At 45.7% G+C, this 17,074-nt stretch overlaps 1 protein-coding gene across 1 annotated transcript in view; it reads right to left on the bottom strand.

The window, feature by feature from the left end:
- Positions 1-17,074, bottom strand: part of LOC311121749 (fibroblast growth factor receptor 3-like) — a gene marked incomplete at its 5' end in the record, with an annotated part of 221,422 nt that overhangs the window by 18,856 nt on the left and 185,492 nt on the right. The window contains 3 exons of the mRNA XM_084196201.1: positions 7,609-7,719; positions 10,290-10,411; positions 13,481-13,629. Coding sequence (XP_084052327.1) covers positions 7,609-7,719; positions 10,290-10,411; positions 13,481-13,629 — 382 coding nt within the window. The remainder of the gene's footprint in view (positions 1-7,608; positions 7,720-10,289; positions 10,412-13,480; positions 13,630-17,074) is intronic.

Raw genomic sequence — 17,074 nt, 5'->3', positions numbered from 1 at the left:
TGGGATAACTTGCACAACTGGTGGCTGACTAAATACTTTTTTCCCCACTGTATATAGCCTCCCTACTGTTATTTTATTTTACTTCTGCTCTTTTTTACTCAACACTTTTTTGTTGTTGTTTTATTTTACTTTTTTATTAAAAATAAATGCACTGTTGGTTAAGGGCTTGTAAGTAAGCATTTCACTGTAATGTCTGCACCTGTTGTATTCGGCGCATGTGGCCAATAAAATTTGATTTGATTTGATTTTAACCCCTAACCCTGTTAACTCTAACCGTGCTAACTCTAACCCCTAACCCTGTTAACTCTAACCCCTAACCCCTAACCCTGTTAACTCTAACCGTGTTAACTCTAACCCCTAATCCTGTTAACTCTAACCCCTAACCCCTAACCCTGTTAACTCTAACCCCTATCCCTGTTAACTCTAACCCCTAACCCCTAACCCTGTTAACTCTAACCCCTAACCCTATTAACTATAACCCCTAACCCCTAACCCTGTTAACTCTAACCCCTAACCCCTAACCCTGTTAACTATAACCCCTAACCCTGTTAACTCTAACCCCTAACCCTGTTAACTCTAACCCCTAACCCTGTTAACTCTAACCCCTAACCCTAACCCTATTAACTATAACCCCTAACCCCTAACCCTGTTAACTCTAACCCCTAACCACTAACCTTGTTAACCCTAACCCCTAACCCTGTTAACTCTAACCCCTAACCCTGTTAACTCTAACCCTGTTAACTCTAACCCCTAACCCTGTTAACTCTAACCCCTAACCCCTAACCCTGTTAACTCTAACCCTGTTAACCCTAACCCCTAACCCTGTTAACTCTAACCCTGTTAACCCTAACCCCTAACCCTGTTAACTCTAACCCCTAACCCTGTCAACTCTAACCCCTAACCCTGTTAACTCTAACCCCTAACCCCTAACCCCTAACCCTGTTAACTCTAACCCCTAATCCTGTTAACTCTAAACCCTAACCCTATTAACTATAACCCCTAACCCCTAACCCTGTTAACTCTAACCCCTAACCCCTAACCCTGTTAACTCTAACCCCTAACCCTGTTAACTCTAACCCCTAACCCTGTTAACTCTAACCCCTAACCCTGTTAACTCTAACCCCTAATCCTGTTAACTCTAACCCCTAACCCTGTTAACTCTAACCCCTAACCCTGTTAACTCTTACCCCTAACCCTAACCCTGTTAACTCTAACCCCTAACCCTGTTAACTCTAACCCCTAACCCCTAACCCTGTTAACTCTAACCCCTAACCCTGTTAACTCTAACCCCTAACCCTGTTAACTCTAACCCCTAACCCTTTTAACTCTAACCCCTAACCCCTAACCCTGTTAACTCTAACCCCTAACCCTGTTAACTCTAACCCCTAACCCTGTTAACTCTAACCCCTAACCCTGTTAACTCTAACCCCTAATCCTGTTAACTCTAACCCCTAACCCTGTTAACTCTAACCCCTAACCCTGTTAACTCTTACCCCTAACCCTAACCCTGTTAACTCTAACCCCTAACCCTGTTAACTCTAACCCCTAACCCCTAACCCTGTTAACTCTAACCCCTAACCCTGTTAACTCTAACCCCTAACCCTGTTAACTCTAACCCCTAACCCTTTTAACTCTAACCCCTAACCCCTAACCCTGTTAACTCTAACCCCTAACCCTGTTAACTCTAACCCCTAACCCTGTTAACTCTAACCCCTAACCCTAATCCTGTTAACTCTAACACCTAACCCTGTTAACTCTAACCCTGTTAACTCTAACCCTGTTAACTCTAACCCCTAACCCTGTTAACTCTAATCCCTAACCCTGTTAACTCTAACCCTGTTAACTCTAACCCTGTTAACTCTAACCCCTAACCCTGTTAACTCTAACCCCTAACCCCTAACCCTGTCAACTCTAACCCCTAACCCTGTTAACTCTAACCCCTAACCCCTAACCCCTAACCCTGTTAACTCTAACCCCTAATCCTGTTAACTCTAAACCCTAACCCTATTAACTATAACCCCTAACCCCTAACCCTGTTAACTCTAACCCCTAACCCTAACCCTGTTAACTCTAACCCCTAACCCTGTTAACTCTAACCCTGTTAACTCTAACCCTGTTAACTCTAACCCTGTTAACTCTAACCCCTAACCCTGTTAACTCTAACCCCTAACCCTGTTAACTCTAACCTTGTTAACTCTAACCCTGTTAACTCTAACCCCTAACCCTGTTAACTCTAACCCCTAACCCTGTTAACTCTAACCCCTAACCCTGTTAACTCTAACCTTGTTAACTCTAACCCTGTTAACTCTAACCCTGTTAACTCTAACCCTGTTAACTCTAACCCCTAACCCTGTTAACTCTAACCTTGTTAACTCTAACCCTGTTAACTCTAACCCTGTTAACCCTAACCCTGTTAACTCTAACCCCCAACCCTGTTAACTCTAACCTTGTTAACTCTAACCCTGTTAACTCTAACCCTGTTAACTCTAACCCTGTTAACTCTAACCCCTAACCCTGTTAACTCTAACCCTGTTAACTCTAACCCTGTTAACTCTAACCCTGTTAACTCTAACCCCTAACCCTGTTAACTCTAACCCTGTTAACTCTAACCCTGTTAACTCTAACCCTGTTAACTCTAACCCTGTTAACTCTAACCCTGTTAACTCTAACCCTGTTAACTCTAACCCCTAACCCTGTTAACTCTAACCTTGTTAACTCTAACCCTGTTAACTCTAACCTTGTTAACCCTAACCCTGTTAACTCTAACCCTGTTAACTCTAACCTTGTTAACCCTAACCTTGTTAACTCTAACCCTGTTAACTCTAACCCTGTTAACTCTAACCTTGTTAACCCTAACCCTGTTAACTCTAACCCTGTTAACCCTAACCCTGTTAACTCTAACCCTGTTAACTCTAACCCTGTTAACTCTAACCCTGTTAACTCTAACCCTGTTAACTCTAACCCTGTTAACTCTAACCCTGTTAACTCTAACCTTGTTAACCCTAACCCTGTTAACCCTAACCCTGTTAACTCTAACCCCTAACCTTGTTAACCCCTAACCCTGTTAACTCTAACCTTGTTAACTCTAACCCTGTTAACTCTAACCCTGTTAACTCTAACCCTGTTAACTCTAACCCTGTTAACTCTAACCCTGTTAACTCTAACCCTGTTAACTCTAACCCCTAACCCTGTTAACTCTAACCCCTAACCCTGTTAACTCTAACCCTGTTAACTCTAACCCTGTTAACTCTAACCCTGTTAACTCTAACCCCTAACCCTGTTAACTCTAACCCCTAACCCTGTTAACTCTAACCCTGTTAACTCTAACCCTGTTAACTCTAACCCTGTTAACTCTAACCCTGTTAACTCTAACCCCTAACCCTGTTAACTCTAACCCCTAACCCTGTTAACTCTAACCCTGTTAACTCTAACCCTGTTAACTCTAACCCTGTTAACTCTAACCCTGTTAACTCTAACCCTGTTAACTCTAACCCCTAACCCTGTTAACTCTAACCCCTAACCCTGTTAACTCTAACCCTGTTAACTCTAACCCTGTTAACTCTAACCCTGTTAACTCTAACCCCTAACCCTGTTAACTCTAACCCCTAACCCTGTTAACTCTAACCCTGTTAACTCTAACCCTGTTAACTCTAACCCTGTTAACTCTAACCCCTAACCCTGTTAACTCTAACCCCTAACCCTGTTAACTCTAACCCTGTTAACTCTAACCCTGTTAACTCTAACCCTGTTAACTCTAACCCTGTTAACTCTAACCCTGTTAACTCTAACCCCTAACCCTGTTAACTCTAACCCCTAACCCTGTTAACTCTAACCTTGTTAACTCTAACCTTGTTAACTCTAACCCTGTTAACTCTAACCCTGTTAACTCTAACCCCTAACCCTGTTAACTCTAACCTTGTTAACTCTAACCCTGTTAACTCTAACCCTGTTAACTCTAACCCTGTTAACTCTAACCCTGTTAACTCTAACCCCTAACCCTGTTAACTCTAACCCCTAACCCTGTTAACTCTAACCTTGTTAACTCTAACCTTGTTAACTCTAACCCTGTTAACTCTAACCCCTAACCCTGTTAACTCTAACCCCTAACCCTGTTAACTCTAACCTTGTTAACTCTAACCTTGTTAACTCTAACCCTGTTAACTCTAACCCTGTTAACTCTAACCCCTAACCCTGTTAACTCTAACCTTGTTAACTCTAACCCTGTTAACTCTAACCCTGTTAACTCTAACCCTGTTAACTCTAACCCTGTTAACTCTAACCCCTAACCCTGTTAACTCTAACCCCTAACCCTGTTAACTCTAACCCTGTTAACTCTAACCCTGTTAACTCTAACCCCTAACCCTGTTAACTCTAACCCCTAACCCTGTTAACTCTAACCCTGTTAACTCTAACCCTGTTAACTCTAACCTTGTTAACCCTAACCCTGTTAACTCTAACCCTGTTAACTCTAACCCTGTTAACTCTAACCTTGTTAACTCTAACCCTGTTAACTCTAACCCTGTTAACTCTAACCCTGTTAACTCTAACCCTGTTAACTCTAACCCTGTTAACTCTAACCCCTAACCCTGTTAACTCTAACCCCTAACCCTGTTAACTCTAACCTTGTTAACTCTAACCCTGTTAACTCTAACCCTGTTAACTCTAACCCTGTTAACTCTAACCCCTAACCCTGTTAACTCTAACCCCTAACCCTGTTAACTCTAACCTTGTTAACTCTAACCCTGTTAACCCTAACCCTGTTAACTCTAACCCTGTTAACTCTAACCCCTAACCCTGTTAACTCTAACCCTGTTAACTCTAACCCTGTTAACTCTAACCCTGTTAACTCTAACCCTGTTAACTCTAACCCTGTTAACTCTAACCCTGTTAACTCTAACCCTGTTAACTCTAACCTTGTTAACCCTAACCCTGTTAACTCTAACCCTGTTAACCCTAACCCTGTTAACTCTAACCCTGTTAACTCTAACCCCTAACCCTGTTAACTCTAACCCCAACCCTCAGGTTCCCTTGAAAGGCATACTACACCAGAACATACAGGGATCCTGGGAGGGTACCAGTGGAGGCTGCAGAGGGGAGGACAGCTCATAGTCATGGAATATTATCCAACACATGGTTTTCATGTACCATTCCATTTCACTCCACTCCAGCCATTATTATGAGCCGACCTCCCCTGGAGGATACATAGTCACTCAGTAAATACATCTCTGTCTTTATATGGATAATGGTTAACAGTATAATGCCCTCTTTGTTAAATATAATATGCCATTTAGCAGACACTTTTATCCAAAGCGACTTACAGTCATGTGCGCATACATTTTTACGTATGGGTGGTCCCGGGGATCGAACCCACTACCCTGGCGTTACAAGCGCCATGCTCTACCAGCTGAGCTACAGAGGACCAGAGGGTTAGGGGTTAGGGGTTAGGGGTTAGGGGTTAGTCTAGTAAGTTCAGAGGACCACTGAGCTGTTACAGTATGTCAGGGTCATACGCTCTGCATTCCTCTGAACTTACCTTCCTGTGTACATGCTCCCAGCAGGTTGTAACTTACCTTCCTGTGTACATGCTCCCAGCAGGTTGTAACTTACCTTCCTGTGTACATGCTCCCAGCAGGTTGTAACTTACCTTCCTGTGTACATGCTCCCAGCAGGTTGTAACTTACCTTCCTGTGTACATGCTCCCAGCAGGTTGTAACTTACCTTCCTGTGTACATGCTCCCAGCAGGTTGTAACTTACCTTCCTGTGTACATGCTCCCAGCAGGTTGTAACTTACCTTCCTGTGTACATGCTCCCAGCAGGTTGTAACTTACCTTCCTGTGTACATGCTCCCAGCAGGTTGGGTTGTAACTTACCTTCCTGTGTACATGCTCCCAGCAGGTTGTAACTTACCTTCCTGTGTACATGCTCCCAGCAGGTTGTTGTAACTTACCTTCCTGTGTACATGCTCCCAGCAGGTTGTAACTTACCTTCCTGTGTACATGCTCCCAGCAGGTTGTAACTTACCTTCCTGTGTACATGCTCCCAGCAGGTTGTAACTTACCTTCCTGTGTACATGCTCCCAGCAGGTTGTAACTTACCTTCCTGTGTACATGCTCCCAGCAGGTTGTAACTTACCTTCCTGTGTACATGCTCCCAGCAGGTTGTTGTAACTTACCTTCCTGTGTACATGCTCCCAGCAGGTTGTAACTTACCTTCCTGTGTACATGCTCCCAGCAGGTTGTAACTTACCTTCCTGTGTACATGCTCCCAGCAGGTTGTAACTTACCTTCCTGTGTACATGCTCCCAGCAGGTTGTAACTTACCTTCCTGTGTACATGCTCCCAGCAGGTTGTTGTAACTTACCTTCCTGTGTACATGCTCCCAGCAGGTTGTAACTTACCTTCCTGTGTACATGCTCCCAGCAGGTTGTAACTTACCTTCCTGTGTACATGCTCCCAGCAGGTTGTAACTTACCTTCCTGTGTACATGCTCCCAGCAGGTTGTTGTAACTTACCTTCCTGTGTACATGCTCCCAGCAGGTTGTAACTTACCTTCCTGTGTACATGCTCCCAGCAGGTTGTAACTTACCTTCCTGTGTACATGCTCCCAGCAGGTTGTAACTTACCTTCCTGTGTACATGCTCCCAGCAGGTTGTAACTTACCTTCCTGTGTACATGCTCCCAGCAGGTTGTAACTTACCTTCCTGTGTACATGCTCCCAGCAGGTTGTAACTTACCTTCCTGTGTACATGCTCCCAGCAGGTTGTAACTTACCTTCCTGTGTACATGCTCCCAGCAGGTTGGGTTGTAACTTACCTTCCTGTGTACATGCTCCCAGCAGGTTGTAACTTACCTTCCTGTGTACATGCTCCCAGCAGGTTGTTGTAACTTACCTTCCTGTGTACATGCTCCCAGCAGGTTGTAACTTACCTTCCTGTGTACATGCTCCCAGCAGGTTGTAACTTACCTTCCTGTGTACATGCTCCCAGCAGGTTGTAACTTACCTTCCTGTGTACATGCTCCCAGCAGGTTGTAACTTACCTTCCTGTGTACATGCTCCCAGCAGGTTGTTGTAACTTACCTTCCTGTGTACATGCTCCCAGCAGGTTGTAACTTACCTTCCTGTGTACATGCTCCCAGCAGGTTGTAACTTACCTTCCTGTGTACATGCTCCCAGCAGGTTGTAACTTACCTTCCTGTGTACATGCTCCCAGCAGGTTGTAACTTACCTTCCTGTGTACATGCTCCCAGCAGGTTGTTGTAACTTACCTTCCTGTGTACATGCTCCCAGCAGGTTGTAACTTACCTTCCTGTGTACATGCTCCCAGCAGGTTGTAACTTACCTTCCTGTGTACATGCTCCCAGCAGGTTGTAACTTACCTTCCTGTGTACATGCTCCCAGCAGGTTGTTGTAACTTACCTTCCTGTGTACATGCTCCCAGCAGGTTGTTGTAACTTACCTTCCTGTGTACATGCTCCCAGCAGGTTGTTGTAACTTACCTTCCTGTGTACATGCTCCCAGCAGGTTGTAACTTACCTTCCTGTGTACATGCTCCCAGCAGGTTGTAACTTACCATCCTGTGTACATGCTCCCAGCAGGTTGTAACTTACCTTCCTGTGTACATGCTCCCAGCAGGTTGAGGATGTTTTTGTGTTTTCCAATCATCTTCATCATCTCCATCTCTGAGACCAGGTCTGACAGGTCCTTATCTGTGGCGTTGTCTGATGGAGAGAGAGGGGGACATACAGACAGAGGGAGAGAGAGAGGACATACAGACAGAGGGAGAGAGAGGGGGACAGACAGACAGACGGAGGGAGAGAGAGGGGGACAGACAGACAGACAGAGGGAGAGAGAGGGGGACACACAGACAGAGGGAGAGAGAGGGGGACACACAGACAGACAGAGGGAGAGAGAGGGGGACACACAGACAGAGGGAGAGAGAGAGAGGACATACAGACAGAGGGAGAGAGAGGGGGACAGACAGACAGACAGACAGACAGAGGGAGAGAGAGGGGGACACACAGACAGAGGGAGAGAGAGGGGGACAGACAGACAGAGGGAGAGAGAGGGGGACACACAGACAGAGGGAGAGAGAGGGGGACAGACAGAGGGAGGGAGAGAGAGGGGGACACACAGACGGAGGGATAGAGAGACAGACAGACAGACGGAGGGAGAGAGAGACAGAGGGAGGGAGAGAGAAGGGACAGACAGAGGGATAGAGAGGGGGACAGACAGACAGACAGAGGGAGAGAGAGGGGGACAGACAGACAGAGGGAGAGAGAGGGGGACACACAGACGGAGGGATAGAGAGAGGGGGACAGACAGACAGACAGAGGGAGAGAGAGAGGGGGACACACAGACAGAGGGAGAGAGAGGGGGACACACAGACGGAGGGATAGAGAGACAGACAGACAGACGGAGGGAGAGAGAGACAGAGGGAGGGAGAGAGAAGGGACAGACAGACGGAGGGAGGGATAGGGAGGGGGACAAACAGACGGAGGAAGAGAGAGACAGAGGGAGGGAGCGAGAAGGGACAGACAGAGGGATAGAGAGGGGGACAGACAGACGGAGGGAGGGATAGGGAGGGGGACAGACAGACGGAGGGAGAGAGAGACAGAGGGAGGGAGAGAGAAGGGACAGACAGAGGGATAGAGAGGGGGACAGACAGACGGAGGGAGGGATAGGGAGGGGGACAGACAGAGGGATAGAGAGGGGGACAGACAGACAGAGGGAGAGAGAGGGGGACAGACAGACAGAGGGAGAGAGAGGGGGACAGACAGAGGGATAGAGAGGGGGACAGACAGAGGGAGAGAGAGGGGGACAGACAGAGGGAGAGAGAGGGGGACAGACAGAGGGAGAGAGAGGGGGACAGACAGAGGGAGAGAGAGGGGGACAGACAGAGGGAGGGAGAGAGAGGGGGACAGACAGAGGGATAGAGAGAGAGACAGAGGGAGGGAGAGAGAAGGGACAGACAGAGGGAGGGATAGGGAGGGGGACAGACAGAGGGATAGAGAGGGGGACAGACAGACAGAGGGAGAGAGAAGGGGACAGACAGACGGAGGGAGAGAGAGGGGGACAGATGGACAGACGGAGGGAGGGAGAGGGGACAGATGGACAGACGGAGGGAGGGAGAAGATGTCATTTGAATTCCAGATCAAGTTGTAATTTCCTGAAGAGTAGATAGACTGAGACAGTCATTCTCTATGAGGAGATAGACAGTCAGAGATAATCAGCCTCTCAATGAGGAGATAGACAGTCAGAGATAATCAGCCTCTCAATGAGGAGATAGACAGTCAGAGATAATCAGCCTCTCAATGAGGAGATAGACAGTCAGAGATAATCAGCCTCTCTATGAGGAGATAGACAGTCAGAGATAATTTGCCTCTCTATGAGGAGATAGACAGTCAGAGATAATTTGCCTCTCTATGAGGAGATAGACAGTCAGAGATACAATCGTCAGAGAAAATCGTTAAAGACTCCAACAACCCAAGCCATAGCCTAGTCACCTGACCCCTCTACATATCTACCTCCATCACTCCAGTATCCCTGTCCCCTTACCCCTATACATATCTACCTCCATCACTCCAGTATCCCTGTCCCCTTACCCCTATACATATCTACCTCCATCACTCCAGTATCCCTGTCCCCTTACCCCTATACATATCTACCTCCATCACTCCAGTATCCCTGTCCCCTTACCCCTATACATATCTACCTCCATCACTCCAATATCCCTGTCCCCTTACCCCTATACATATCTACCTCCATCACTCCAGTATCCCTGTCCCCTGACCCCTATACATATCTACCTCCATCACTCCAGTATCCCTGTCCCCTTACCCCTATACATATCTACCTCCATCACTCCAGTATCCCTGTCCCCTGACCCCTATACATATCTACCTCCATCACTCCAGTATCCCTGTCCCCTTACCCCTATACATATCTACCTCCATCACTCCAGTATCCCTGTCCCCTGACCCCTATACATATCTACCTCCATCACTCCAGTATCCCTGTCCCCTTACCCCTATACATATCTACCTCCATCACTCCAGTATCCCTGCACATTGTTAATATGTTATTAGAACTGACCCTGTATATAGTAGGCTTACTTAATTTATCGTGTTCTTCATATTTCTTAGTTTAATTTATTGTGTTTCTGTTGTACCTTGTTATTTTTAGTACTACATTGATATTGATTACTGCATTGTTGTGGTTAGAGCTGGTAAGACAAGCATTTCACTGTACTTGTGCACATAACATTAAAACTTGAAACTGAAACAACAACCTTTGAGCATCTTCACAGCGACGTTGAGGGGTTTGTTGGGTTTCTCCTTGTCGATCCCGATGGCCTCTGCCATCACCACCTGACCGAAGCAGCCTTCTCCCAGAGGTTTACCCAGCGTTAGTCTGAAACACAACCACAACTAGTTAGACTGAAACACAACCACAACACAACCACAACTAGTTAGACTGAAACACAACCACAACTAGTTAGACTGAAACACAACCACAACACAACCACAACCAGTTAATAATAATATAATAATATGCCATTTAGCAGACGCTTTTATCCAAAGCGACTTACAGTCATGCGTGCATACATTTTTGTGTATGGGTGGTCCCGGGGATCGAACCCACTACCTTGGCGTTACAAGTGCCGTGCTCTACCAGCTGAGCTACAGAGAACCAGTTAGTCTGAAACACAACCACAACACAACCACAACTAGTTAGACTGAAACACAACCACAACTAGTTAGACTGAAACACAACCACAACACAACCACAACTAGTTAGTCTGAAACACAACCACAACACAACCACAACTAGTTAGACTGAAACACAACCACAACACAACCACAACTAGTTAGACTGAAACACAACCACAACTAGTTAGACTGAAACACAACCACAACACAACCACAACTAGTTAGACTGAAACACAACCACAACACAACCACAACTAGTTAGACTGAAACACAACCACAACACAACCACAACTAGTTAGACTGAAACACAACCACAACACAACCACAACTAGTTAGACTGAAACACAACCACAACACAACCACAACTAGTTAGACTGAAACAACCACAACTAGTTAGACTGAAACACAACCACAACACAACCACAACTAGTTAGACTGAAACACAACCACAACACAACCACAACTAGTTAGACTGAAACACAACCACAACTAGTTAGACTGAAACACAACCACAACACAACCACAACTAGTTAGACTGAAACACAACCACAACACAACCACAACTAGTTAGACTGAAACACAACCACAACACAACCACAACTAGTTAGACTGAAACACAACCACAACACAACCACAACTAGTTAGACTGAAACACAACCACAACTAGTTAGACTGAAACACAACCACAACACAACCACAACTAGTTAGACTGAAACACAACCACAACACAACCACAACTAGTTAGACTGAAACACAACCACAACACAACCACAACTAGTTAGACTGAAACACAACCACAACTAGTTAGACTGAAACACAACCACAACTAGTTAGACTGAAACACAACCACAACACAACCACAACTAGTTAGACTGAAACACAACCACAACACAACCACAACTAGTTAGACTGAAACACAACCACAACTAGTTAGATTGAAACACAACCACAACTAGTTAGACTGAAACACAACCACAACACAACCACAACTAGTTAGACTGAAACACAACCACAACACAACCACAACTAGTTAGACTGAAACAGAACCACAACACAACCACAACTAGTTAGACTGAAACACAACCACAACACAACCACAACTAGTTAGACTGAAACACAACCACAACACAACCACAACTAGTTAGACTGAAACACAACCACAACACAACCACAACTAGTTAGACTGAAACACAACCACAACACAACCACAACTAGTTAGACTGAAACACAACCACAACACAACCACAACTAGTTAGACTGAAACACAACCACAACTAGTTAGACTGAAACACAACCACAACTAGTTAGACTGAAACACAACCACAACTAGTTAGACTGAAACACAACCACAACACAACCACAACTAGTTAGACTGAAACACAACCACAACACAACCACAACTAGTTAGACTGAAACACAACCACAACACAACCACAACTAGTTAGACTGAAACAACCACAACTAGTTAGACTGAAACACAACCACAACACAACCACAACTAGTTAGACTGAAACACAACCACAACACAACCACAACTAGTTAGACTGAAACACAACCACAACACAACCACAACTAGTTAGACTGAAACACAACCACAACTAGTTAGACTGAAACACAACCACAACTAGTTAGACTGAAACACAACCACAACACAACCACAACTAGTTAGACTGAAACACAACCACAACACAACCACAACTAGTTAGACTGAAACACAACCACAACTAGTTAGATTGAAACACAACCACAACTAGTTAGACTGAAACACAACCACAACACAACCACAACTAGTTAGACTGAAACACAACCACAACACAACCACAACTAGTTAGACTGAAACAGAACCACAACACAACCACAACTAGTTAGACTGAAACACAACCACAACACAACCACAACTAGTTAGACTGAAACACAACCACAACTAGTTAGACTGAAACACAACCACAACTAGTTAGACTGAAACACAACCACAACTAGTTAGACTGAAACACAACCACAACACAACCACAACTAGTTAGACTGAAACACAACCACAACACAACCACAACTAGTTAGACTGAAACACAACCACAACACAACCACAACTAGTTAGACTGAAACACAACCACAACACAACCACAACTAGTTAGACTGAAACAACCACAACACAACCACAACTAGTTAGACTGAAACACAACCACAACACAACCACAACTAGTTAGACTGAAACACAACCACAACACAACCACAACTAGTTAGACTGAAACACAACCACAACTAGTTAGACTGAAACACAACCACAACTAGTTAGATTGAAACACAACCACAACTAGTTAGACTGAAACACAACCACAACACAACCACAACTAGTTAGACTGAAACACAACCACAACACAACCACAACTAGTTAGACTGAAACAGAACCACAACACAACCACAACTAGTTAGACTGAAACACAACCACAACACAACCACAACTAGTTAGACTGAAACACAACCACAACACAACCACAACTAGTTAGACTGAAACACAACCACAACTAGTTAGACTGAAACACAACCACAACTCTTATCTGGGAGATCCAAGAAAGTGATCTAATGATGTCCAAAATATTATCTGTGTATTTTAATCCTCAAAATAATTATTTCCTGCAGCAGCATTATCTAAACAACAAGTCTAAAGCCACCCAGCTGTCTCTTGGTAACAGACTGATGTACTGAGTACTACAGTGCTAGCTATGGTATTTCTCCAGGCGTTGCTAAGGTAACGGGTATCTCTCTGTCTCACCTGGTCCTAGAGAACTCCCATTTGGGGTCTGATGGAAGCTCCAGCTCTGAGACGTTGGACAGCATTGGTCCATCGCTGGACGACAGGCGTGCAATCCTGACCAATGGTGTGTTGGAGTTCATGGAGGAGTTAGACTCCAAGGAAACCTGCTGGGTGATAAAGACAGACTGTTATAATCTCTGAAGAGGAGCGAGGGACGAGGGAGGAGAGGAATGTGCTGTTTCAACAGGCAGGGTGCATCAGGTTGATTCACTCCACTGGGTCATTTCTTTGAAAGATGGCCTCCTCTCTGAAACCTCCGGTCTTCTTCAGTGACGGGTGTATATCTGGGAGTATTAGGAGCAGGGCAGGATAAAGTAGTGGTAGTGGTATAGAGACAGTAGTGGTATATACATACACTACATGACCAAAAGTATGTGGACAGCTGCTCGTCGAACATCTCATTCTAAAATCATGGGCATTAATATGGATATAGTGGTCCTCTGTAGCTCAGCTGGTAGAGCATGATGCTTGTAACGCCAGGGTAGTGGGTTCGATCCCCGGGACCACCCATACGTAAAAATGTATGCGCACATGACTGTAAGTCGCTTTGGATAAAAGCGTCTGCTAAATGGCATATTATTATTATTATTATAGAGTTGGTCCCCCCTTTACTGCTATAACAGCCTCCACTCTTCTGGGAAGGCTTTCCACTAGATGTTGGAACATTGCTGCAGGGACTTGCTTCCATTCAGCCACAAGACCATTAGTGAGGTCGGGCACTGATGTTGGGCGATTAGGCCTGGCTCACAGTGGACGTTCCAATTCATCCCAAAGGTGTTCGATGGGGTTGAGGTCAGGGCTCTGTGCAGGCCAGTCAAGTTCTTCCACACCGATCTCAACAAACCCTTTCTGTATGGACATCGCTTTGCGCACGGGGGCATTGTCATGCAGAAACAGGAAAGGGCCTTAACCCAAACTGTTGCCACAAAGTTGGAAGCACAGAACCTTCTAGAATGTCATTGTATGGTGTAGCGTTAAGGTTTCCCTTCACTGGAACTAAGTGGCCTCAGACCATTATTTTTCCTCCACCAAACTTTACAGTTGGCACTATGCATTGGGGCAGGTAGCATTCTCCTGGCATCCACCAAATCCAGATTCGTCTGTCGGACTGCCAGATGGTGAAGCGTGATTTATCACTCCACAGAACTCGTTTCCACTGCTCCAGAGTCCAATGGCAGCGAGCTTTACACCCCTCCAGCCGACGCTTGGCATTGCACATGGTGATCTTAGGCTTGTGTGCGGCTGCTCGGCCATGGAAACCCATTTCATGAAGCTCCCGACGAACAGTTCTTGTGCTGATGTTGCTTCCAGAGGCAGTTTAGAACTCGGTAGTGAGTGTTGCAACCGAGGACAGCACTTGGCAGTCCCGTTCTGTGAGCTTGTGTGGTCTACCACTTCGCGGCTGAGCCGTTGTTGCTCCTAGATGTTTCCACTTCACAATAACAGCACTTACAGTTGACCGGGGCAGCTCTAGCAGGGCAGAAATTTGACGAACTGACTTGTTGGAAAGTTGGCATCCTATGACGGTGCCACGTTGAAAGTCACTGAGCTCTTCAGTAAGGCCATTCTACTGCCAATGTTTGTCTATGGAGATTGCATGGCTGTGTGCTCGATTCTATACACCTCTCAGCAAAGGTGTGGCTGAAATAGCCAAATCCACTAATTTGAATATATAGTGCATATATATATATATATACACATACACAACCGTTCAAAAGTTTGGGGTCACTTAGAAATGTCCTTGTTTTCGAAAGAAAAGCATTTTTTTTGTCCATTAAAATAACATCAAATTGATCAGAAATACAGTGCAGACATTGTTAATGTTGTAAATGGCTATTGTAGCTGGAAACGGCTGGTTTTTAATGGAATATCTACATAGGCGTACAGAGGCCCATTATCAGCAACCATCAGTCCTGTGTTCCAATGGCACGTTGTGTTTGCTAATCCAAGTTTATCATTTTAAAAGGCTAATTGGTCATTAGAAAACCCTTTTGCAATTATGTTAGCACAGCTGAAAACTGTTGTGCTGATTAAAGAAGCAATACAACTGGCCTTCTTGAGACTAGTTGAGTATCTGGAGCATCAGCAATTGTGGGTTCGATTACAGGCTCAAAATGGCCAGAAACAAATAACTTTCTTCTGAAACTCGTCAGTCTATTCTTGTTCTGAGAAATGAAGGCTATTCCATGCGAGAAATTGCCAAGAAACTGAAGACAACGCTGTGTACTACTCCTTTCACAGAACAGCGCAAACTGGCTCTAACCAGAATAGAAAGAGGAGTGGGAGGCCCCGGTGCACAACTGAGCAAGAGGACAAATACATTAGAGTGTCTAGTTTGAGAAACAGGCCCCTCACAGTGAGATAAGTGATTGAGAGGTCGAGGAGTGTGTCAGTTTGTTAGTAGGCAAACAGAAGAGAGTCCTACCCTCCTCCATAGCTTCCTTTCATCGAGGATACTCATGTGTAACCTACCACGGAAGACATTTGAAATCTGCCACAGCACTTTGAATCAGCTTTGTTTTGTCAGAGGAGAAAAACATCCCCACAATATGTTATTTTTTGTTGTTGTACCCCTGTTTTCTCCCCAATTTCGTGATATCCAATGACGATCTTGTCTCATCGCTGCAACTCCCCAACGGGCTCAGGAGAGGCAAAGGTCGAGTCATGCGTCCTCTGAAACATGAACCGCCGAGCCACGCTTCTTAACACCCACCCGCTTAACCCAGAAGCACCAATGTGTCGGAGGAAACACTGTTCAACTGACGACCAAAGTCAGCCTGCAGGCGCACAGTCCGCCACAAGGAGTCGCTAGAGCGCAATGAACCAAGTAAAGCCCCCCCCAGTCAAACCCTCCCCTAACCCGGACAACGCTGGGCCAAACCCTCCCCTAACCCGGACAACGCTGGGCCAAACCCTCCCCTAACCCGGACAACGCTGGGCCAAACCCTCCCCTAACCCGGACAACGCTGGGCCAAACCCTCCCCTAACCCGGACAACGCTGGGCCAAACCCTCCCCTAACCCGGACAACGCTGGGCCAAACCCTCCCCTAACCCGGACAACGCTGGGCCAAACCCTCCCCTAACCCGGACAACGCTGGGCCAATTGTGCGGCGCCATATGGGACTCCTAGTCCCGGCCGGTTGTGACCCAGCCTGGGATCAAACCCGGGTCTGTAGTGACGCCGCAACAGTGCGATGCAGTGCCTTAGACCGCTGCGCCACTTGGGAGGCCAGTTACTTATTGTTTTATCTAGAAAATGTCTTGCACAACTAACTTAATTTGTTTGATCACTTTACACATTTATTTTGTGAACCAACTCCTGTAAACATTATTTGCCAAATGACGCGAGGGGAGAAGGACCTTCTCATTTCCATCCACGTTCACTCTGCTCACCGGCTCTCCCCGATTAACTTTGACCTTTTTCAAAAGGAGGCGAGAGAGGACGGAGGAGAGAGGTCGCAGGCGGTGAGAACATGTAATTGATAAAAGGCCAATGTCTGCTACAGTAACATAGGAAGAGAGGAAGGTATAAAGGTTTAAAGGTTTGTTGGA

This window comes from Coregonus lavaretus, assembly GCF_964263955.1.
Source record: "Coregonus lavaretus genome assembly, contig: HAP1_SCAFFOLD_308, whole genome shotgun sequence".
Taxonomy (NCBI): Eukaryota; Metazoa; Chordata; class Actinopteri; order Salmoniformes; family Salmonidae; genus Coregonus; species Coregonus lavaretus.
The sequence above is the reverse complement of the archived record's forward strand: the minus strand, read 5'-3'. Positions and strand labels throughout refer to the sequence as shown.